Source organism: Lepus europaeus, chromosome 1 (genome assembly GCF_033115175.1).
Source record: "Lepus europaeus isolate LE1 chromosome 1, mLepTim1.pri, whole genome shotgun sequence".
NCBI lineage: Eukaryota > Metazoa > Chordata > Mammalia > Lagomorpha > Leporidae > Lepus > Lepus europaeus.
This window is the reverse complement of record NC_084827.1, coordinates 23,940,866-23,964,678: the sequence shown is the minus strand read 5'-3', so window position 1 is coordinate 23,964,678 and position 23,813 is coordinate 23,940,866. Positions and strand designations below refer to the sequence as shown.

At 41.1% G+C, this 23,813-nt stretch overlaps 1 protein-coding gene across 1 annotated transcript; it reads right to left on the bottom strand.

The window, feature by feature from the left end:
• Nucleotides 1-1,253: 1,253 nt before the first annotated feature.
• On the bottom strand, nucleotides 1,254-23,145 carry GPR37 (G protein-coupled receptor 37). The gene is made up of 2 exons (XM_062198457.1): nucleotides 21,532-23,145; nucleotides 1,254-2,863 (listed from the first exon to the last, which is right to left on the bottom strand). The coding sequence occupies exons 1-2, from the start codon at nucleotides 22,555-22,557 to the stop codon at nucleotides 2,045-2,047; spliced, it is 1,845 nt and encodes a 614-aa protein (XP_062054441.1). The 5' UTR covers nucleotides 22,558-23,145; the 3' UTR covers nucleotides 1,254-2,044.
• Nucleotides 23,146-23,813: the final 668 nt, after the last annotated feature.

Genomic DNA, 23,813 nt, shown 5'->3' with positions numbered 1-23,813 from the left:
GAGAGAAAGAGAGAAAGGTCTTCCTTCCATTGGTTCACTCCCCAAATGGCTGCAATGGCCAGCACTGTACCAATCAGAAGCCAGAAACCAGGTGCTTCCTCCTGGTCTCCCATGCGGGTTCAAGAGCCCAAACACGTGGGCCATCCTCCACTGCCTTCCCAGGCCAGAGCAGAGAGCTGGAGTGGAAGAGGAGCAACTGGGACAGAATTGGCACCCCAACTGGGACTAGAACCCAGCGCCCATATGGGATGCTGGTACTGCAGGCAGAGGATTAACCAAGTGAGCCACGGTGCCAGCCCAGGAATTAATATTTAATCTGAGTTTTATCTGGAAAATGATGAATCATCTTTTAATTTTTATACCACAGAAGTTAATGATTTAATTTTTTTGATTGTTTATTTAAGATGCACAGGGTAGGGCGGTAGAAAGACAGAGAGTGCTTCCATCCACTGGTCCACTCTCCAAATGCCTGAAACAGCAGGAGCTTGGCCAGGTAAAAGTCAAGAGCAGCGAATTTAATCCAGGTTTCTTACATGGGTGGAGGGACCCAATTACTGGAGCTATCACTACTGCCTCTCTCTCAAGGTATGCCTTTGCAGGAAGCTGGAGTCAGGAATGGAGCTGGGAATTAAAACCAGGCACTTTGATGTAGGATATTGGTGTCTTAATGAGTAGGTTAAATGGCCGACCCAAGTTGATGATTTTAAAGATAGCATGTTTCACTTATGTTAAATAGTACAGAAATTGACACATTTTCCCAGCCAGAAAATTGGATTCCCCTATGAAAGTATTTTTCTGAGGACAGAGACATTCAAGTGCAAATCTTTTTTGGTAGCTTTTAATATCACTGTGCTATAGGATACTGTCCTTGCCATCTGATTTAGACGTAGGTCCCACATGGCAGACACCCTACACAATTGTAAAACTGAAACTCCTGAGAGACAAGAGAGGATATTTAAATAATACAAATGAAGAGAGTTAGCTTTTATTAGGAGCTTATGAAGTATCAAATTAAGGGCAGCATTCGAATATTCTTATCAAGATATATAAATATTATTCTACTACTGTACTTTCATTCCTCTTTGAAAAACTTATAGCATGAATTTAATCAAGTTTTTTTTTTTTAAGGAAAACAGAATTCAGAATGCTTCATGTTGGATTCACAAAACATCAAATGCCAGTGCTCAAAGCAAATCATATGACAAGTGCACTGTTATTGTTCATTCTGGCCATTATTCATGGGAAAATCCATGTCCTAGTTCAGAAGTCAACTTAGAAAAAAAGATACTTTTTTCCTACCCTGCTATTTATTCATGTTTGATAAATATTCAGAAGCAGTTTTACATCTATATCTGAATATTAAAAATACAGTTTGTCTTAACACACAATATAGTTTTATGAGTCATGCATAGAAAATAGTACCATTAGGAAAACTTCTTAATAACATATTGATTACCTATCTTAATGGAAAACATAATTATAAAAAAGTAAGGCCAATTTGAAATTGTGCATAGAGCCAGTAATTGTGTCTTTAAGGCAATTAAAGGATTTATTGAATCTTGGTTAAAAGTAGATTGACAATGATGTTAAAGAATAAAGTGTCATTTATTTGGTGCTACTTTGTGAATGCTTCTAAGTACAAATCATCTCACGATACCATAGACAATATACTGTCAATCACAACTCAAACAAAAAGTAACCTACAAAACCACATGGCTATAATCAATATACAATAATTATATTTTAAAAAGAAAGAAATTTAGCAATTAATTAAGTTAAGGTGCAGTAACTTTTTTCCAAATAAAATATTAGCACCATACCAGATAAATGATCTAAACTATTGGTCTCCTTGTCCTTCTTAAATAACTAAATATAAACATTTTTTTCAAGCACAAGTATTAATTTGTAAAATCAGTTCTACAGTAGTTAATGCGTATTTTTTTGCTTTTTTTTTTCCTGTAAGGAAAAAGCATGAAGTAAAAACTTTCACAAGATATGAAAAACCAAAAATTTAAACAAATCTGATCAAACCAAATACTGTCCTTCAGCAATGAGTTCCGACAGAAGCAAACGTGGACATTTCCCGGCGTATGGTACTGAAAGGTGAGAGTTCGAGTTCTGTGGTGTACTCGTTGTCATTGTCATCACTGGTCACCGTGGAAGACTTCTGAATGCACTCCTCACAGCAACAGCAGCAGCACTCCATGAAGGCTCGACTGAAGGGTTTGCAGAGGCAGAAAAGGAGGACCGGGGTGACACAGGACTTAAAAAACAAAAGGAATTGGCTGATGATATTAAGCAGGTCCATTGTCTGCTGTGAAACCCCTGTAGCCATGTAGGCAGTGACGATGTTGCAGATATTTTCAGGAATGATGCAGAATCCGTATAAAATGGTCAGTGCCACCACTGTACAGTTCATCTGGCTTTCTAGCTGAATCTGCCGCTTATTCCCTCGGGTACAGGCTTTCTCTGCTTTGCGGATTTTCCTCGCAGTCACTAAAGAGCAGGTGATGGTGAAAAGCGTAGGCAAACAAAAGTAACAGCCAAAGTACCACCAGAGTCTCGCACTGTCGTAGGTGAGAGCTAAAACATAGATGGTGTCGGGTAAATCAGGAGAGATCTTTATGATGCACCGTTCCGCCGGAGCCCGGCCAGGAAACCCCAAATCCTCCTTGCTCAGCTGGCGAAGAACAACTTCCGGCAGTGCCAACAGCAGGGCACCCACCCATATAACAGCAAGCTTGGCGGTTGTGGAGGAGCAATTTTCAATCATTTCATAGTACATCTGAACGTTGGTAGCAGCCCGGAAGCGGTCTATACACAGAGCACATAAGGTGAAGGTAGTGACTCCGAGAGAAGCGACCTAGGGGCCCAAACGGAATACATTTACTGTGAGTGTTCTGTGAAAGACCAAAGCACAAGGAACTAAATGCAGATAGGCTAAATGCTGCAAAGAAAAAGAGGTGGCTATAGAAATGGGAGGTATGGGAGACAGGAGAGAGAAGGAAAGAGAAAAAGAAGTTCCAGAAAAGAGGCCTGGGTAGAAGTCCTTCTGATCATGTTCCTAAAGTTGTTATTCATGAAATGCAGTAAGTTTGTATTCCTTAAATAAAAGGTTTCTGGGGGGGAAAAAAAAAACAAAAAAAGAAAAGAAAATAGGGGGAAATGGAGAAGCTCAGAAATAATGCAGTAAAAAATATAAAGGTCAGGTGATCTAATGTCATTTTATCATAGACAGGGACCCAGAGACACTAGGCTTTCATTCACCATGAAAGCACTTGCCACCAGGGGACTTAGACCAGGAGCAGAGCGAGTGGGAGAGGGTCCCACTTTCATTGCTGAAAAAGATGGTTGTGTTTTCCAGTGTGGGGGTCAGCAACAAGCCTACACAGCAAACATTCAAGGCTTTATTGAATGGCTTAGACAATTAGGGGTCTGCTCTGATTTCTCCTAAATGGAAAAGAAAGCTTAATATTCCTCTAAAGGCATATGCTTGTGGAAAATAAGAATGGGAAATTCTCCAAAGGCCAAAATCAAAGGGAAAGCAAATTCCTAACAGGCCATGAAACCCCGGCCTCTCCACACAGAGTGCTGGTGCTCAGGGCATCTGCCCATACATATGAACGTTTCATTAATTTTCCCCAGAAGGCTGGGGCACAGGTACCCAAGTACATGGAGGAAGGAGATGAACCTGGAGCCAATGTGAGTGGGAATTCAGTCAAACACTCCCTTATGAATTTGGAATTTTCTCAATGTTGACATCTTTAGAGGTATAAAGAGAAAAAGTAATGGGAGACAATGGAGAAACTGGCCTACATGACAGGATGAGTCTGGACAAATTGGAGGGAAAAAAAAGGAAAAAAAAAAATCCCAGCAAATTCTAATCAGGAGCCTACATTTGTATTAGGGTCAGAATTTACACAATCTATGTGGCTCAGGGAAACCCAAAACACAACTGAAAACCTTCCCATGTACCTGGTAGAATCGCTCACACTCTCTGGAAGAATGCACTTTAGAACCAAGCCTCAGAGAAACCTCACTGAATTCAAAGAAATATAAGTTCACAAAATTAAAAAAGTACACTATGTAAGAGATAGTCATTAAGTACTTACATGTTAAACAAGTTACAGAATCAAAATAAAAGCATCATGAAGTAAATGTTTCTCAAATTTAAAGAAATATCATACTGAAATGGTATCAAAGAAAACAGGTGACATAAAAATCATCATAGAAATATGCACAAAGGAGTCCAGTAGAATGTCTATATATCCCATCCACAGGAAACCTTTTTATCAGATAACTCGGTGACCCCGGCTCATGGAGCACCGCGTCCAAAAAGGAACTGCTTGTATATGCAGATGGTTCAGACATCTACGAAAATTGACAGTTAAAGGCTAAGCACAAAACACATATGCCTTTTTTTTGCAGAGAATTTTTCCAAAAATATAAACAAGTGTTCCAGATATAATCATACAATCACTCATTTATCTATAAAATATCTTTCGAGGCTCATACTTTAACTTTAATGGGCACCTGCACACATAGCCAATATAAGTACACATTTCTTGATATCAGCTCTCTCCTGGCATGCTCGATATCAGGGTTATAAGAAGCCCAGGAGCAGTCCTTCCAACAAGGAGATCAGAGCCAAAACGGGAAGCATGGTCCCCCAGGTGAACAGAAGTATCAAAGTTACTCAAGTGTTTGGGTGAAAATGCAAGCAATTTAGTGATTAATACATGTAGCCATTATTTATATGCTTAAATAAGAACAATGAATATTCTAAGTATTAACTTAGAAAAATCTTAGAATCACCACAAAATATTTAGAATAAAAGTTAAGGAGATTTCAGATAAAACAGAGGATAAAAAGTAGACTTTGTAGGCAGATGGAATGCATGGGGTTGTGCTCAGACCCCATGATATGTGCCTTCATCCCTGCCTGCTGGACAGACAGTTGAAGAAGCAGAGATACAGATCATGTGTTAGCAAAGGGGCAAGGGAAAAAAAGTTAATGTCTAATTGTCAAATGTTAAGTGACAATTTTTATTGTTTTTATTTTTCTACTTTGAAAGACACAAAGAGATAGACAAAGAGAGCGTCCAACGTCTGGTTCACTCTCCAAATGCTCACAACACCCTGTGCTTGGTCAGGAGCCAGGAACTCAGTCCAGGTCTCCCACTTGAGTGGCAGGGGCCCTAGTACTTGAGCCATCACCTGCTGCCTCCCCAGCTGCACAGGAACAGGAAGCTGGACTAGGTAGCAGATCTGATTCTGGAGCCCAGGCACTGTGATGTGAGATGTGCACATCCCAAGCAAAGGCTTAACTGCTGTGCTAACAGGCAAGCCCCTCCAGTTTCTATGGGCCTTGAAAGGATCATGTTGATAAAATGGAAAAAAAAAACTATCATACAGTTGTGGTTTTTTTTGGGGGGTTTTTTTTTTTTTTTTTTTTTTTGGGTCAGGCAGAGTTAGTGAGAGAGAGAGAGAGAGAGACAGAGAGAGAGTTATAGAGAGTGAGACAGAGAGAAAGGTCTTCCTTCCGTTGGTTCACTTCCCTAATGGCTACTACGGCTGGTGCCGAGCCGATCCGAAGCCAGGAGCCGGGTACTTCCTCCCGGTCTCCCATGCGGGTGCAGCGCCCAAGCACTTGGGCCATCCTCCACTGCCTCCCCGGGCCACAGCAGAGAGCTAGACTGGAAAAGGAGCAACTGGGACTAGTACCCAGTGCCCCAACTGGAACCAAAACCTGGGGTGCCGGCGTCACAGGAGGAGGATTAGCCAAGTGAGCCATGGCACCGGCCTGTCATACAGTTTTAGTACATAGAACATTAGTTGTTTATGTACTATATTCAAATTGTCACTCTCCCCAAAACTGTGGCAACTTGCCTGTGGATTCTGAAAGCTCTAATATTCTCTCTTGCACATACTAGCTCTACTATAGGAAATAGGGAATTTACATTCTTGCCCTGACTACTCTCATATCTATTAGTAGAAATGGTTTGAAAATTAGATGTAAAGAGGGATTAACTATATGAAGAGCAAACATGAAGAAAACACATGACTAGCAAAGTTCTAGATCAATGCAGATAAAGAAGATATGACTGGGCTTATAACCACAATTCTTGATGTCCAAATTCTTTAGAAAGTCACCCATCAACACCAGTGTCAAAAAACATCATTCTAGGGCGGCACTGTCTTGCAGTAGATTGAGTGAACACTTTGTGAGACACCTGGCATCTTGTATCAGAGGCCCAGTTCAAGTCCTAGCTGCTCCACTTACAACCAGCTCCCTGCTAATGCACCTAGGAAGTCAGCAAAGGACAACTCAAGAGCTCGGGCTCTTGCTTTCCATGTAGGAGACCTTAAGGGCGTTCCTGGCTGCTGGTTTCCGACTGGTCCATTGGGTCATCGCGGCCATTTAGTGAATCAGCAGATGGATGATCCCTATCTCCCTCTCCTTCTTCCTCTTCCTCACTTTCTCTCTGTATCTCTCTCTACCTCCCTCCAATTTCAAATAGATAAGATAAACTTTTTGAAAAAAAAAAAAAATCTGACTGCCAAAACCACTGTCTCTATATTCACATTTTTGAAACTAACTTTCACATTAACCTGATAGAAATTTGTCTTCTATTTCTGCTGCAGACTTAAATTAATTCCAAGGTTGAGGTCTGAACTGGGCAACTCTCTTATTCTCATATACGTTTCAAGACCTGTAATTACCACACGGACAAATCTAAGATGGGCTTGCTATTTGCCGCTCTACATCAAACAGTTTAATGTGGACATTGAAGTACTTTATGTTTTGATTTTTAAAACTTTATATTTTTATATTGCTTTTCAATTATTTTAATTCATTTCTCTTAAGAATGTATGAAAGAAAAAAGTTATCCAATGAGCAGATGCGCACACACCCTCAGCATGGCTTTCTGTGCAGTCTTCCCTTAGGCAAAATTCTGGGCGTGTTTCCGCATGGCTCTGTATCTTGAGTAAGTCCACAAAGACAAAGCTACAAAGGTTTTATGCTGTGCATCATTTTTAACTAATGAACAGCATCTGTATTAAGGGGAAACCTCAGTATTGTAAAAATCCTGGAGATTGTTGGGAGAGGTAATCTGTGAGGAGCTCAAAACGTCTACTTGATTGGTAGTTTTGTATCACAACTTACAAAGCACACAGACACAAAGGCTAGCACTGTCTCCATTAATCTCCCTAGTTTTAAGTCCAGAGATTTAGAAATTCTGGACCAGTTATCCCAAGTGCCAGCATTTGTCTACCTAACTCTAAAACAGGCTAAAGAGAAGTAACATCAAATGCATGTGAGTGGACATGTATTCAGATGGATGTATTAGATTGCCACCTCCTTACGTATCAGAAGCTCCACTGCACATCCACTCTTCATTAGAAGATTTTCTCTGCCTTGGAAAGCACAGCAATGTTTTCTGGTTCTGTATATTACATTTCACAAGATAAATAAAGCTATAGTTAAGCAACATGTACACATTTCCAGTGCTTTGCTCAGAAATTCTTCTACAGTGTATTTTACCTGAAGATACTCAGTTTTCAGTATTACTCCAAAAAGCTTTGCCACTGAATCTGAACCACACACATAACGTGATCTGTTGTCTTCTTGACAAATTATAGATGAAAGGATTCCTCCCAGTTGTCACACACACATTTCAAGAAGCTCCTTTTGTCTGACCTCCTGTTTTCAAATTGCTCCTCTCTCTGATAGCATTCTCTGCAGTTAGGACCCAACTGAAAGGAGGTGAGCAGTCCAGAAGAGTGACAGGAGCAACCGAGAGCGGAGCTGAAGGAGCCCAGGAGGAAAGCAGCACTGCCCCAAATGCAGATAGCTCTTTCAACACGGTTGCCAACAGCAACCACAACCCAAATGCCAGTCCTAGACATCTATGCTCTCCTGCTGCCACTGCCTGCAGTGTTATTACTTCAGATATTTTTCTGGAAATTCACTTAAGCACTAAATTGCATGATGTGAAAGAACTGTACAAAGGCTCGGCTCAGTACTTTCCCAAATTATTTCTAGGAGATTTTAAACATGTGTAAAGAAGAAACTGCACACCTCAAACATTAATTGATAAAAATCATCTGAATAAGCGGTAGCAGCCTAATTTCTGCTTACCCAAATGCAAAATCCATCCATGTAATTAAGACTTTTAAATGTTGGGGTAACATGAAAGAATTCCATCACAATTTTCAAATGTACTTGTTTATGTATGGCTTATTAAAAAGCCTACCAAGATGAATAGTGCAATTATATGCAATTATAAAACTGTATCATGAATGCTGGATCTTCTGCATTTAATGACCATATCTGATTGCTAAAATTCAATATCAGTATGAAATATGCTTTTGGGAGTAAAGCTGTTAAGCATTGGCTTAGATGGGTAGTTCTTTGAAGGAACATCCTGAGAAATGAAATGAATAAGATGCAATCTCATTAATTAAACTGCAGTTGGAGGAATAATTAACAGCAACAAAAGCATAACTGTACATAACTTTTACCAGACATGACTACAAATTCATAAAGTTTCAAGATCAGAGGAAACTGGAAAGAGAAAAATTTGACTGTTGGGGAAAATAAGATATTGAGCATTTTGAGAATACAGAGACGGCAAGAGAATCAAAATAAACAACTCTATGATATTTCTTTGAAACAGCAGTGTTCTGCTCTTCTTTGTATCCCAAAATAATAACAAAGACGTCCCTTCAGTTCTTGCTCATTTCAGAGCAAATAGGCTTCAGGCAGCTGCAGCCACCTACAGCTTTATCTGAAAGCACAGGAGAGACTCAGAAAACGTTGAGGCTGAGAATTTTCACAAGGAATAGCAACTCCTGCACTAAACTACAAGGATAAGGATCACTCTTTTTTTTTTTTCTTTTATTTTATTTATTTGAAAGACAGAGTTACAGAGAGGCAGAGGCAGAGAGAGAGAGAGAGGTCTTCCATCCGCTGGTTCACTCCCTAGATGGCCGCAACAGCCGGAGCTACACCGATCTGAAGACAGGAGCCAGGAGCTTCCTTTGGGTCTCCCACGCAGGTGCAGGGGCCCAAGGACGTGGGCCATCCTCTACTGCTATCCCAGGCTCCAGGAAGAGGAGCAGCTGGGACTAGAACTGGTGTCCATATGGGAGGCTGGTGCTTCAGGCCAGGGCTTTACCCTACTGCGCCACAGCACTAGCCCCAAGGATCACTCTTCTTTATCACCCCTATACTGTTCAGTATCTATGACTTAACTGAACTCTGTCAGTGGCAAAGAGAGAACCATGTTAACTGAATGCTGTATATAGCTTCATACGAGGATACTTTAAAAAGTTGGTGGTAAATGAAATTAAAAGGCGAGTTACCTTAGGGCAAAAATTTTTTAAATCCATGCAAACTGGGGATCTTCAAAAAGTTCATGAAAACACATAGAATGAAAAAACTATGAAGAATTCAAATTAACTTTGCACCAAAGTAAAGTTGTCTTATAAAGCCATTTTTCAGAACCTTTTAAAGTACCCTTGTGTGTATGTATGTTTGATATACATATGTGCATAAACACATGCATCTATAGAGGTATATGCTTTTTTGAGCGAAAGAAATCAATCCTACAAAATATGTTACATTGTGCTTGCTGCTAGGAACAAAGAGGAATAAAGCATGGACCAAAGTCCTCAAGAGATCTGGAATCAAAAGCACAATTTCTTGACTATCCTGCTACCATGCACTCAGTAAGTTTATAGACAGAAAGACTCATTACAGGATACTAGACAGATCGCTTTCACTATGCAGTGTTCCTGATACACTTGCTGTGACTTCCCTTTATCAGGGACATAGCCATGCATGCTTGAAGACTTCTGTAGAGGATCAGTGGTTTAATGAGATTGGATGACAAACATAATTTCAAATAATCTTCTAGGAAAATTGCTACACATGTCTAACTAGCTTTATAGACTGACCAACTAACAAAACCTCTTGTGATTTATAGTTGTATTTGAAGAGATGTGATGTAATTCTTGGCAAAAACATCTATGTTCTACTTAGTCTATTAGAATAGCATAACTTGGGATTGGCAGTTTGAACTATGTGTTAACACTCAGGACCTCAGTAACTCTTGTTTTAACTGAGGCATGCATTTAAATTGGTGAGATCTAAGGATAGCGCACAAAGGCAAAAGAACTTAAAGACCCTTCAGAATTCATATTTCAATGTGCTTTCTTTGTTCGTGAGATCCACAGTAACCCTTGTAAAGTTATAAAAGGTTTGCCCACAAGAAGGAAAAGAAAATAGCCAAGAAAGGAATGTCATTAGCTTTATAAAATACATTAGTCATTTACAGTGTCATTTAATGTTTTGATGAATTATTTCTCTTATATATTAATACATTTTAGGCATAAAATTTATGCTATTGCAGTATTTACTAATTTAGAGATCTATAAAGTACTTGAGAATGAATAGTAAGGCCTCAAGTTACTCAAATCATAAATAATTTCATTATATTCCATGTTTAAAAGCTTTACTGACCCAAACTGCATCTACTTTAAGTCTTATTAAGAGGTTTATTCCTAATTACAATCAAGGTGCACTGAAGTTAATGACCACATATTTCAAGTGATATTTAAAATATCATGATGTGTAAGTTCTCAGTTTCCTTAACGAGGAACTAGGCAATATGTATTTCTCCACTAACTGTAGACCCCTAGAGGATGATATTCCATAAAAGCCCACTGGAATGAGATTAAAAAAGACTAGTAAACATAGAAAACTTGGAAAATATAATGGAAATTTTTTGTTACTGGTGTCTCGAGTCACCTGATAAATTTTGTTAGAGAACAAAGCAGAAATAGGTGGTCTGATCAGGATAATGAAGCACCTCATATATAACCATCCACATGGAAATGGTCTTGTTCTTCAGCTAGTCTCTTATCACTCCTGGAAAGACTGAACTTAGAAGAGCTCAGTAGGAAAAACATAAATAACCTCAGCTTTCACATGTTTTGTCCTTCAGTCAAGCTTGAATCGATGAGATCATGAGTCCAAATTTCTACACAGCATCTACATTGACCAACTTAAGGCCACTGTTGAGAAATTAACCCAGTGAGCATGCTATGTGACAATGACTTTGGGGAAAGATTCAGAATGAAACTGCCTTCTTTCATAATAGTATTACTCTTTCTAGTACAAGTTAATTGTAAGGCTAAAGGCTTCATAGGTTTCTGTTACAAATAAAACAAAGGAAGAGAAACTTGTAAGGCCATACAATAATTAGGTTAGGAGTTATATTTGATAAATCAAGATATAAACAGATTTAACCAGTGTTCAAATTTCTAAGTCAGTGCAAATATCAGGTCCTAAGGACATCCAGGCTACAGTATTCATTGTGTTCCACATTAAATCCATGTACATTCCAAACAATAGGAAGAAACAGCACACAGATGCTCTAGGAAAAATAGTAATCCACAGATATCTTTTACTAACTATTGCTCCATTTCTCAGAAATTTACTGCAGACAAACAAGGAAAGAAACCAATGAGTGAGAATATGAAGTGAATATACAATACAGATCACCAGAAGTGTAAATCTTATAAACTAAATATCTATGATACATTTCTCTGAACCTTCTAGCACAAAGTCAGTAATAAAGCTGATGGGGATGAAGACCAAGGTATTTCTAAGGAAATTTTCCTTCACATGAAACAATCTTTAAGAATAATGAAATGACTGGAATACACTGATTTGTATAAAATAGATTTCTAACCAATGTCATGACAACTGTACTATAGCCTAAGTTATGCTTCACATTAAAACCAATATTAACTTCACCTATTTATGTGTGGTCCTTTGTTTATTAGAAATTTTAGAAACAAGGGCATTATTGTTAAGAAAAAACATTCATGGGCCCTACCCTGTGGCATAGTGGTAAAGCCACTGTCTGTGGCATCTGCAGTTCATATGGGTGCCTGTTTGAGTCCCAGCTGCTGCTCCTCTGATCCAGCTCCCTGCTAATGTGCCTGGGAAAGCAGCAGAGGTTGGCCCATGTGCTCAGGCCCCTGCATCCTCGTGGGAGACCCGGAAGAAACTTTTGGCTCCTGGCTTCAGAACGGCCTAGCTCCCAGCTCTGGCCAATGTGGACATTTGGGGAGTGAACCCGCGGATGGAAGATCTCTGTCTCTCCCTCTAGTTCTCTCTCTCTGTAACTCTGCCTTTCAAATAAATAATCCTTAAAAAAGAAAGAAAGAAAATCCATGCATTTGGGCAATGAAGGCTAACCTAACAACTGGTCAGGATAAAAGTAGGATGAACACAGGGAAGTTTCTTTTAAAACTCTAAATGACTTGTCCTTTTATGCCTGTCTTGTATTTGCCATAATCCTTGCCCTTCAGGGTAACTTCCCATGAAGGAGATACTTCTCTGAGCATCAGTGGGGAGAGTCTGTTGTTCAGACAGCAATGAGTAAGATGACCTTTATCAAAAGGTCTTCCCTTCAGAGGGCATGCAGGTCACAACACTACAGCAGTGAAACACTTCAATTAGTGTTTTCAAACTAAAAACAGAGAGTAGGAGGAATGTGCCTCACCCTTCCAGGCTTTCACACATCTCTGAAGTGAGTGCTCACAGCCATTCTCCCACAGACAGAGGCTTTTTACCCTTATCAACATCACTGATGTTGAATGTGACACACCCACATGTAATAAATGTCCATTCACTTCTACTCTACCCAGCCTATTTTATTTATAAGTTATTCTCAATATTTTGAAGGTATCAACTACTAGCTGTCATTATTGTCTCATTATCTATTTTCTTTTCTCTTAACCTTGATGGTAACATGTCCTTACTTGTTTAAAAAAAAAAATTAAGGCAATTTAAAAACCAACATATTATCCCCAAATTTATTTTCATCCATAAATTCTTCTTTTCTTTTATAGTTCCATTTTTAATTAAGGTTTTCTACCAATGACAATATCTGTAGCACAGTTCATTCCTTTTACAATTAAAAAAAAATCATTTAAAACTTGTCCAACATGTTTTAGCTATAAATCTGTCAAGTGTTTATTAATATAAAAATACAAATGACATAAGGTTAGCATCCTTTGTACTAATACATGGCTATGTATTAGAATCAATACATTAAATAAATTTTTATATTTCACATTTATTCTCAATAATTATAAATTTATTTCAAATTATATATTTTCCTCACACCCAGAGTCCATTTTTTGATGACTGATGTTATTATGATGTTCCTCAATTGTTCACTAAGCAGTTCTTTTTTTTTTTTTTAAGATTTATTTATTTATTTGAAAGAGTTACACAGAGAGGAGAGGCAGAGAGAGAGAGGTCCTCCATTTGCTTGTTCACTCCCCAGTTCGGCCGAAGCTGTGCTGACCCAAAGCCAGGAGCCAGGAGCTTCTTCCCAGTATCCCACACGGGTGCAGGGGCCCAAAGACTTGGGCCATCTTCTACTGCTTTCCTAGGTCACAGCAGAGAGCTGGATTGGAAGTGGAGCGGCTGGAACTGGAACTGGCGCCAATATGGGATGCCTGCACTGCAGGCGGTGGCCTAACCCACTACAGCACAGCACTGGCCCCTCACCAAGGAGTTCTAACACTTTTCCAGAGTAGTAACACCTTTTTACTTATTTCCCCTTGTGAATCGTTTTCATGATGATGAATTCAAAATAAAAACAAAATTATTTATAGTTTGGTAATTACAATTTGAATGATACACTTTATTTTATTTTATTTATTATTATTTTTTTGGACAGGCAGAGTTAGACAGTGAGAGAGAGAGAGAGAGAGAGAAAGGTCTTCCTTCTGTTGGTTCACCACCCAAATGGCCACTATGGCCAGTATGCTGTGCCGATCCAAATCCAAGAACCAGGTGCTTCCTCCTGGTCTCCCATGCGGGTGCAGGGCATAAGGACTTGGGCCATCCTCCACTGTCTTCCTGGGCCACAGCAGAGAGCTGGACTGGAAGAGGAACAACCAGGACAGAACTGGCGCCCCAACCGGGACTAGAACCCGGGGTACCGGCGCCGCAGGCAGAGGATTAGCCTAGTGAGCTGCGGCGCCGGCCTGAATGATACACATTTTAAGATGAATCATGTTTTAAGATGAAATTTCTCCATATTTAACCAAATTTTGACCTTTGGCAATGTGCTAAACTATTCTTTCTTCATCCAATCCTCTAAAGAAATCCAAATATCACCCTATCTCATTGCTTGATGTGAATTAGGTTATCAGATGCTGATCTTATAAAAGAAGGGTCTGAACAAAGGAAAAAGACAGTAAAGGTAGGAGCTAAGACCTTGAAAGTTGAGAATGACAAAGAGGTGGCTATTTGCAAAAACACTGGCAGGCCTGAGTACAGTCAGACTTAATAGAATGACTCATTCCAGACAGGGATCAGATCAATGACCTTGACCTCATTAATGTTATGAACCACTCAAGTGTGCAGACAGATAACACTGAGAACAATCATAATTCATAAACTTAAAATATCCTGCTGCAGGAGCAAGACTGGCACTATGATTATATTTCGTGTTTTATGAAAGTTACATGGGAACAACCTAAACTAGTTTGCAAATAGACCTCTTATTTAAAGTTGCAGTAATCCCATTCTCCACTGTCCCCTGAAATTTTAGATGTGATCATCTCTTCTGGCATAAAAAACACTATTCTAATTAGAATATTTAAGAGTTAGTCTTGGCAACATGGGTGAGTTAATTATGGGACTTTGGCAGGTCAATTCTTGGGAAATGAAATAATAGGAGCATCCCTGGAGGGTGGAAGTAGAAATGCAATGCCAGAGGCAAGTTTCACTGCACAATTGTCTGCCCATTCTTCTCTCCCCACAGTATACACCCCAGACACAGGTCTATGTGCTTACTAACAGAACACTGTTAAATGTAGCTGCAGCGGAGGTTTAAAAAAAAAATTCTAATAAGCTCCATGCAGCATAAGGATAAAGGGCAAGATAGACTCTCACCCACTCAGATAGGGATAGACTCACAAGATGAGATTTGTTTTGATTTTTAGACAAATTTGATTCATTATCTCTGTTGAAGACTGTTTTTCTGATACGGCAGGACACCTCAGAAGTCCTCAGGATCTCAGGATAAAACTTTACTCTCATTGCATACTTGAGAGATTCATCTATTTCTTAGGAAACTCTATTATTTATGCATCCTTTTCCCTGGCTCTACAACAGAGCTCCAATTATCTCCCTGGTTGGCCTTCTTTCCTAGGTTTTCCAAGGTCAAATGACATATATGTATGTTTTTCAGATTTTCAGAAGAAAACAATTCAAGTTAATGTACTTTTAATACATTGTTAAATAAAGCATCCACTTAAATAAACTTTTACAGTTTGGTTTATTTAATGTTCATACAGCTAATAAGAGCTAATAATTGTGAAAGTAAAGATAGTTATCCTAAGCATTGATATAAATTCTGTATTCTAAAAGAAATTTCTAGGACTGTCCTACCTGCTGTATTCTCTTGTTATCATCATTATTATTGTGGGCTTACTATCCTAGGAAAGCTAAAGAGAACAAGAAATGAAGAATTAAAAATGAAGAATTAAGTCCCTTATGAGGGTATCTGAGTTTGATGGCCTTCTCTGGCTCCTCGCTCCAGCTTCCTACTAACAGAATCTGGGAAGCAGTGCTGATGGTTCAATTAACTAGGTTCCTGCCACTTCTCTGGGAGAACTGTACTGAGTTCCTGGTTCCCAGCTGAAGTCCAACCTAACCCTGGATGTTGAAGATATGTGGGAGTGAACCAGCAGAATGGGAGGTTGCTCTCTCTCCCTCTGCCTCTCAATTTAATTTTTAAATAATTTCATAGTTATAATTTTCACCATTAATTAAGATACATGTATGAAGACTAGTAGTAGTGAGGACATAATTGAAAAGAATTAGAGAAAGCTCAGTTTCCACTTGACCTTCTCTATATTCAATCATAATTAAGAATGATTATGAGCTGATCCATTTCAGGGTCATTCCCGAACTTCCATAATGCTCTGTTCAAATCTTTATTATACTATTCCTAACACTGTAGGACATTACTTTAATAACTGTAGCTCATCTATGATTTTCATTTTTGGAAACTTTTTCCCTTGTTCCTCTCTCCCCTTTTCCTCCTATTCACTCCTCACATACTGCTTCACCCAAGAAAAAAGCCCAATGAATGTTTGATGAAGAATGGATGATAAATGAATGAGTGAATAGTAACATTATGGTAAAGGACTATAGAAAAGAATGAATTATTCAAACTGTTTTTTAATCAGTTGAGTAGTACTATCTAATATATAATTCTTAAAAGATTAATGTCAGATATCTCTTAAATGGTAGTAAAGAAAAATCTATGCTCCTGTTTATATTTCATTGACTAACTTTAGAGAAGGATACATTTGTCCTATAATCAATAGTTTATGGAAACTCTTTGAATTTTGCATCTGAATATCATAAAGGCTTTATTTCTTATATAAGACCCAATAGTTAGCTTTGCAATATACCATTTAGGAATAAAGTTACAAATGAAAATCAGTCTAAGAAATTGTTTTCTTTTCCAGATAGAGTCATCAGTTAAATAGTTAAATATTTTCCTTTACATGGGAATGTAGAAAACGATTGCAAAAGGATTAATGGAAGTCATAAAATATTTGTTAAGCACCACTCTCATTTATTGAGTCCATTTTTCCCTGAGACTATTAGTAGCTTTCATGTTGGTCATAAAACTGTATTTTTCCGCTTAAAAGCCCATCAGAATACGTAGCTACACTCAAACAAATTTACCATCTGCTATGGTACATGTGCTTCTACTTGAATGCAGGGATTTTAGGGATATCTGTGTAGAACTGGGTACCTGTGTGGCAATGTCATCATCAGCCTTCAATACCCCTCTTTTCTTACTTGCCAGTACTAACTACAATCTAAGGCAATGAAAGAGCCATTTGCTTCACTCAGTTTAAAACCAGTATTTCTAAAGCCATTGGAGAAACCAGTTCTTGTCAGAAAAGATTCTATACTGGTCACAAATTATCCCTGGAACTGAGACCCTAGTGAGATGCATTCCCTTTATTTGCCTTCTACCTTCAGGCAAAAAATATTGTATCCCATTAAAAAAAAAATACAGTGAGATCTGGAATTATTTCAGAACTATTTGAAGCCTTCTGCCCCACTGCATCCTATAAAGGTAGGAGTTCTTAAAGAGGAACCTGTATCATTCAAAACTCCCAGTGAGCATATAAACAGAAGTACATATTTGACAGTAGATATGGATCAGGTGATCCATTCATCAAGCAATGAGCAAAAACCAGTTCCAGTTGCCATGTCCAATGCCTCAATTTGATAGATCATTAAGTGAATAGCAATGGTAGCGATGACTTTACTATTCTGCTATTACAATCAACACTCAGACCTCCATATCCAGCACACATAGACACACACTACACATAAAGTTATTGCTTTGAGTATAGATTTTCTAGTGTCTCTCTCCATGATAAACCAACTTAAAATTCTGTATTGGTGAAGATGCCCACCATCCACCCAGATTCCTCCCCCCAACTTTGTTCCCATTTCCTACCACTCCATTGGCCCTTTGTCTTTATAAAATATATCAGAGGTCCACAAAAATATCATAATCATGGGCTAGAAAGGAGAGGTTATCAACTTCAACAGTTCCCAGCATATATTCATGCCAAGCAATACTAAACATCACAAAACTCCCTTTCTAGTGATAGACCCTGGAACCTGGTGCTATCCTTGAGGTCAATAGATTGAAATAAATAGAAGATATGAATGCAAATTGTGAAGACTATAGTTTCTGCTCCAAAAGAGTCTCCTCTTTTTCTGCACAAACATGACACCACAATTCCATTATCCACTCATAGTATGCTAATACCTAAAGTATAGGAAGAAAAAAAAAAAAAGGAACTACAGTAGAAATGAAAAAAAAAGAGAGAGAGAGAAGATGGGAGGAAAAATATTTAAAAATCAGTAGTAGTGATCAATTGTGCATGCTATTTAAAATTAGGAAAAATTAAAAAAAACAATGAAAAAGGCAAGATATATTAATAACAAAATGGTAAAACCTGCACTATAAATCAGTAGGATGGTGTATGTTTTTTTTTTAAAGTGAAAAACTAGCCAAGAAATAAAGTAATAAAAATGAATAAAAGCCAAAATCTAGACACATATAAGGAGAAAAATTATAAAATAATTTTTCAAAGTCTTAAGGTCAAAAAGAAAAATAGTGGGGAGGAAGTGGATTTTGCAGAAAGTTTGAGCAAATATATTTATAAAATCCTTTACCAATCTAACACACATTGTGATTTTAACAGCATAAAATGCAACTTATGTAATTTTACTTAATCATTAAAACAGTTATTTTTGGCACACTAAAATATATAGTTCTCTCTGATTATTGCAATTGAAAAAAAATCATCAGTTATCAACGGTGGGACTTACTGCATGTTTATGACAAATAAGAGGAAACTTCAGAAGAGAAGAAACCATACATTTCATCATATAAATAACATTGACTGGCTCATTAATCTTTCCTGCCTAGTGATTATAAAATATATATATTTTTAAAGATGCCAAAGAACAGAAGGCAAAAGAAAACACTCACTGGGTACAGCCTTGGTCTCAGGGCTATCTGAATAATTGACAAATGTCAACATGAAGCGCTGAGACTAACGGTCTGACCAGCTATATACATATAGCCTTGTAATGGTCATTTCACTTCTCGGAGCTGTGTTACCTCAAAGAAACGAGAGAGCTGGATTAGGATGCCATGTTTCTAATTTAACATGATAATCTAAAAGCCACTCTGGTGTATGCTGTGGTTCCTCCCAGAGTTCTACAGGAGTGAAACCCTGATTCTCCCAGCTGCAGGACCTATTAGCTGCATCTCTCTCTAGGAATTGCTCTGGACCAAGGAGAGCCACCAACCTCGAGGTTTGCACCATTCCTGGGAACATCTTGCATTTAATGACTGTACCATTAAAGGACAGGAAGCTGAGCTCTCTTCCCTGAATTCAGAACATCCCTGGGGGGCAACGTTAGCCCTAGAGCTACCCAGGCTGCCAGTTGAGGTCTTTGTGGTAACTGCATCACAGTTCAATTTCTCCCTTGGCCAAATTTTTGCTTTCCTTAATGCCTAGTAGATATTGAACCTGAGTGCGCAGCGCCCAGAAAACTTCTTGCTCCAATAAATCTCGATCTCAGGGTTTGTGTTTTCAGGAACTATATCTGAAACAGACACTAAACCCGTCTTATTTCTGTGAAAACAGCAGTGCCTCCTGGAGGCAGAATTGCTTTATTTTGAGATTCGGTCAGTAGTTCTTGCTCTCAGTAATCAGGAATTAATGAAGCCAACACTACTGCTCAATAATTATTTTTTCAAAACTTGCTGAGACATGATAAAATTGTTTCCATGGAATAAGGGTTAGGTAGCACATAGACTATCTGTGAAAATTTTCATTCACAAATCTAGCAGTGAAAAATGTGAACTGTATTGTAATTGTTCAAGGGAAAAATAAATGAGTGAATTTCTTAAGCCTTTGTTTCTTGAAAACTAAAGCCTAGTACCAATAACTGAAAGATAGAAAGGGTTATAGAGATTGGGGAAAACTAAATTCAGAAAATCCAGACAGTAAAAGACAGATTTTTCCCAACAGTAAGATATTAGGTAAATCCAAAATATTCTTAAGGAGTAAACAATTACATTACAAAGTGAAAAAAAAAGGGGGGGAGAAAGTATTACATCTAAAAAAGTTTTTAAAATTAATAGGAAAAGGAAAATACACTGACTATATAACATGGCTCAAAACTCTTAGGTCTTATTACACAAACCGAAGTTTTTATATTCTTCCCTAGAGTAGATAGAATTCTTTTAAAGTTTCCTTTCAAGATCTTTGATATATCTTTTTCTCTCTTTGCCTTGTCTTCTCTATTGTTTTTCCCTCTAATGTATAGAGATTTCGACATGACCAACACATTTTTAGATCTCTCACTTCATAGTTCACTTGTTGTTTCCTTCTTAAGTCAATTAATCCTGCTTCATTCAAACAGCAATCAAAGGAATCTGAACTTGGAATTGTCCTTGAGAAGCAAGTTGCAAGTTGATAAACAGACACATAATCATAAACACAAATTCCACTATGTCATCCAGAATCCAAAAATGAACTGTCTACCAAGTAAATATAGATGTTTCAGAGGTACTTTGAACTTGGCAGCAAGAGAAGTCTGGATTCTGGTGAAGCAGTAACAGCTGATTTAGTTGCCCTGGAATGATTCTGCATCTGATCCCTGTCAAGATAACAGAGGGTTTTATTTACTGTCTCTTGCCTTGGTCCTTCTAAGTAGGTACTGTTTTCTGTTTACTTATCCCGTAGCTTAAAGCCCTGGGACAATGTTGAACATAGTGTCACTGGCCCTGGTGCCAGACAGGATCAGGGGCTCTGGAATATTTACAGTTTCCCTTCTTCTGCTTCCATAAATGAAATGGACAGTCTGAATGGAGAAAATCAGGGGCCAGCTGGCCAAAGACACAACTGGCAGCAAAACACTTGGGCCCCTTCCAAGAGCTGGTGTTTACAGAGAGGCCATTTAAAGAGCAAATTCCAACTACCACACGGATGGTTCAGGACCCTAGCCACGGGATGAAGCAGCAGAATTTTAGTCAGAATGATTGTCCTTTCCAAAGTTTGCAAAATAATACATTCCTCTTTTAAGAAACTTGCTGGTGTTAGTCAATTCTTTAAAATAGCCAATCCTTTATACTTGTAGAAAATATGTGCTATATACCTCGACAATGATACATTCTGTACCATCGTGGCCAAAGTCTTATTTTAGCTTAAGTTCATCCATTCAGAACTAAATAAAATTGTTAAAGAATGGAGAAAGAAAAGGAAAAGGAGCAAGAAATGACAGAATGTGGAGGTGATAGCATGGAAGACAGCCAGACACTTGAGCTAATTTGAGAGGTTATTAATATATCATGAGGCCAAGCTGACAAACAAAGAAAGGCAGATTTCCTTTTTTAAAATAAAATATCGCTCCAACTTTGGGATTCAAAAAAGGCTATAATCTTCCTGGAGACAAATCCACGCCGAAGCAGAAAAATCTAGTTGGCAAATACTGCTGGTTTTTATTTTCTTGCTGGGCCGTGATAACGACAACTATGGGCTGGCCGTTTATTTAACCCTAGGTTCTCTGACAGGTGCCAAAGCAGAAACTTACACCACACCGTCTTCAGAGAGAGTGATTCAACCCATTCTATGCACTATGAGTTGTCTTTTTTTTCACAGCCCAGGAACAGACGAATTTGCAGGCTAACAAAGCTGCCTCTTTTTATACGTACATGCATAAACGATTGGAATGAGAATTGGAGAAGAGAACTGGAGATGAAGGGAGAAGGTCCAGCGCGTCAGTGGGCCCAGCAACAGCTCTGATGCTGTGAGCCTGGAAACCCAGAAAGCTAGCAGCCTGACGCCCCCGCCCCCCACCTCGAACTCTCACCTCGATGTAGGGCACGATCTTGCAGGAGAAGTCCTCCAGCAGCCACTTCTTGGTGAGCTCGTGGAAGATGACGAGCGGAAGGCAGAAGAAGATGATGAGGAAGTCCCAGAAGGCCAGGTTGGCCAGGAGGGAGTTGGAGATGCTCCGCATGTAGTAGTTGTGACACACGATGCACATCACCGCCAGGTTGCCGATGATGCCGGTCCCAAAGATCACCACTGACAAACACATGACCGCATAGGCTCCGTAGGACTCCTGGGTCAGCGGGTAGAAGGGGTTCTTCAGCCTTACTCTCCGGTTAGTGCTGTTACCCCGGCGGGGACCCCCGCGCTCGTGGACCCCTTCGCCTGAGGACCCATTCTGGGCCAGCGCCCGGCCAGGGGGTGCAAATGTCCGCCCCTCGTGCCCTGCCAACCCACTGGCCGTCTTGGGTGGGGGCTTGTGGTGGGAACCCTGGAGTTTGCCGGCTCTCCTTGGCCAGTAGAGATCGCTGGCCACAGGTTCCGTCTTCACACTCTGCTCCTGGCTGCGCCCGGAAATGCCAGCGCCCCTGGGACCCTCCTCTTCTTCCTCTGAGGTCTGAAGGAAGCGCTGGAGGGCCGTGGGGTCTCCTCTCCTCAAAGTTCCGGGGACCTCCTGGACCCGGACGCCTTTCCACCTCCAGGAGCCAAGCAGCCTGGTCGGAGGTCCCGAGGGCTCTGCTGCCGACGCCTCCGCCCCTCTGCCGGCACCTGGGTCACCGCCCCGGGCGTCTGGCAGGTCCCAGGAGGGCGCGGAGCGCAGCGCTGCCTCCCTCTCCTCCCCCGGCGCGCGGGCTCGCAGGACGTCTCTTGCAGAATTTTCTGGTCCCCACGAGCCTCTGCCGCGGCGCTGGTTCCGTACAGGTGAACAGCTCTCCCCGAGACAAGTTTCATTCCTGGGCGCAGGGGCGAACCCGAAGGCAAAAGACGCGGAAATCTGGAGCAGTAGCAGCAGCAGAAGCCGCAGCCGCAAAGTGCCGGCGGCAGGCGCGTCCGGGGCCCACATGGCTGGGCGAGGGCGCACCCGGCAGCCGCGGCGGCTCCCGCTCAGGATCGACACCTGCTGCCCAAGTTGCTCCTGCGAGTTACACACATGTCACATACTCACCCAGCCGGGGCAGCGTGAGACCGAAGGTTTCGGGGAGGATGAGGGAGGGATGAGTCTTGGGGTCACACACTATCCCCCCTCCTCTACAAGCCTTTCTTGCTTGGCGTCCTGTGCATTTCTCAGCCAAATCCAATCCGAGCCTCTGTGTGCCCCCAAGGTGCAGAGATGGAAAGGCTACTCCCTGTGGCTGACCTTGAAAAGTTGCAACCGCCACCTGAGTGTCGATTATTGTTGCGCCTGGGAGAAGCTGGGAGGAAGCCCCCACCCTACACCCTCGACGCTGCTCCCTGCTTTTTGGGGTGACTGCCTTCTTGGTAACAGTTGCTCTGCCCGTTTACATCCTTTGGATACGGCTTTATCCAGTTGCAAGCCGAGGTCTCCAGACGCAAAGAAAAACAAGGCCCCCTCCCCCAGACGGCTGGCAGGCAAATCCCACTCCCAGCTGGGCTGAAAACAGGTTGCCGAGGTCCGACGCCTCGCGGACGCGCTGGGGACACGCTCGCCCCGCCTAACCCCAGCGACCAGAGAAGCGGGACTCGAACCCCGCGGCCAAAGTTGCTTCTCCTCCGGCTCAAAGTTGACGCGCGGGCGGCCCCGGCTGCTGGGCGCCGTGCCCCGGCGGAGGAGGGAGTCGTGGGCGGAATGGGGGCGAGGGGGGAGCCGGTCTGCCGCGGGCTGTGCTGCCGGCCGCCGGAGCTTGTCACCGCCACGGCGGGCGCCGCGGGGAGTGTGGTGCCTGGAACCGCCGCGGGCGAGGCTGTGCACGGCCGGGAAGGGGGAGGTGGCCCGGCCTCTCTCCAGCCGCTGCGCGCGCCCGCGCCTCCGCTGCTCCGCCCCCCGCCTTGCTCCGAGAGCCGCTGGTTTGTGGGGAGACGGGATCCCCTGCTGGTTTGTCACCCACTAAGCCCACGGGCGTTTCATTCAAACCGTTCGTAGCGGCTTTCACGCCTAAGGGCTGGGAGCGGCGAGGGCAGAGGCGCGCGGAGCCTGCGCGGCTGGAGGCCACGGATGGGCGGGACAGGTTAAGTCCCCAGATGTCAGAACCAGCCAGACCGGTCCCCGAGCCGGGATGGGGCTGGAGGAGGGAGGGGAGATTGGGGGGGGGGGGGGTGGACACCCGGGGTGGGAGAAGGGGCGAGAGCCGCGCCGCCGCC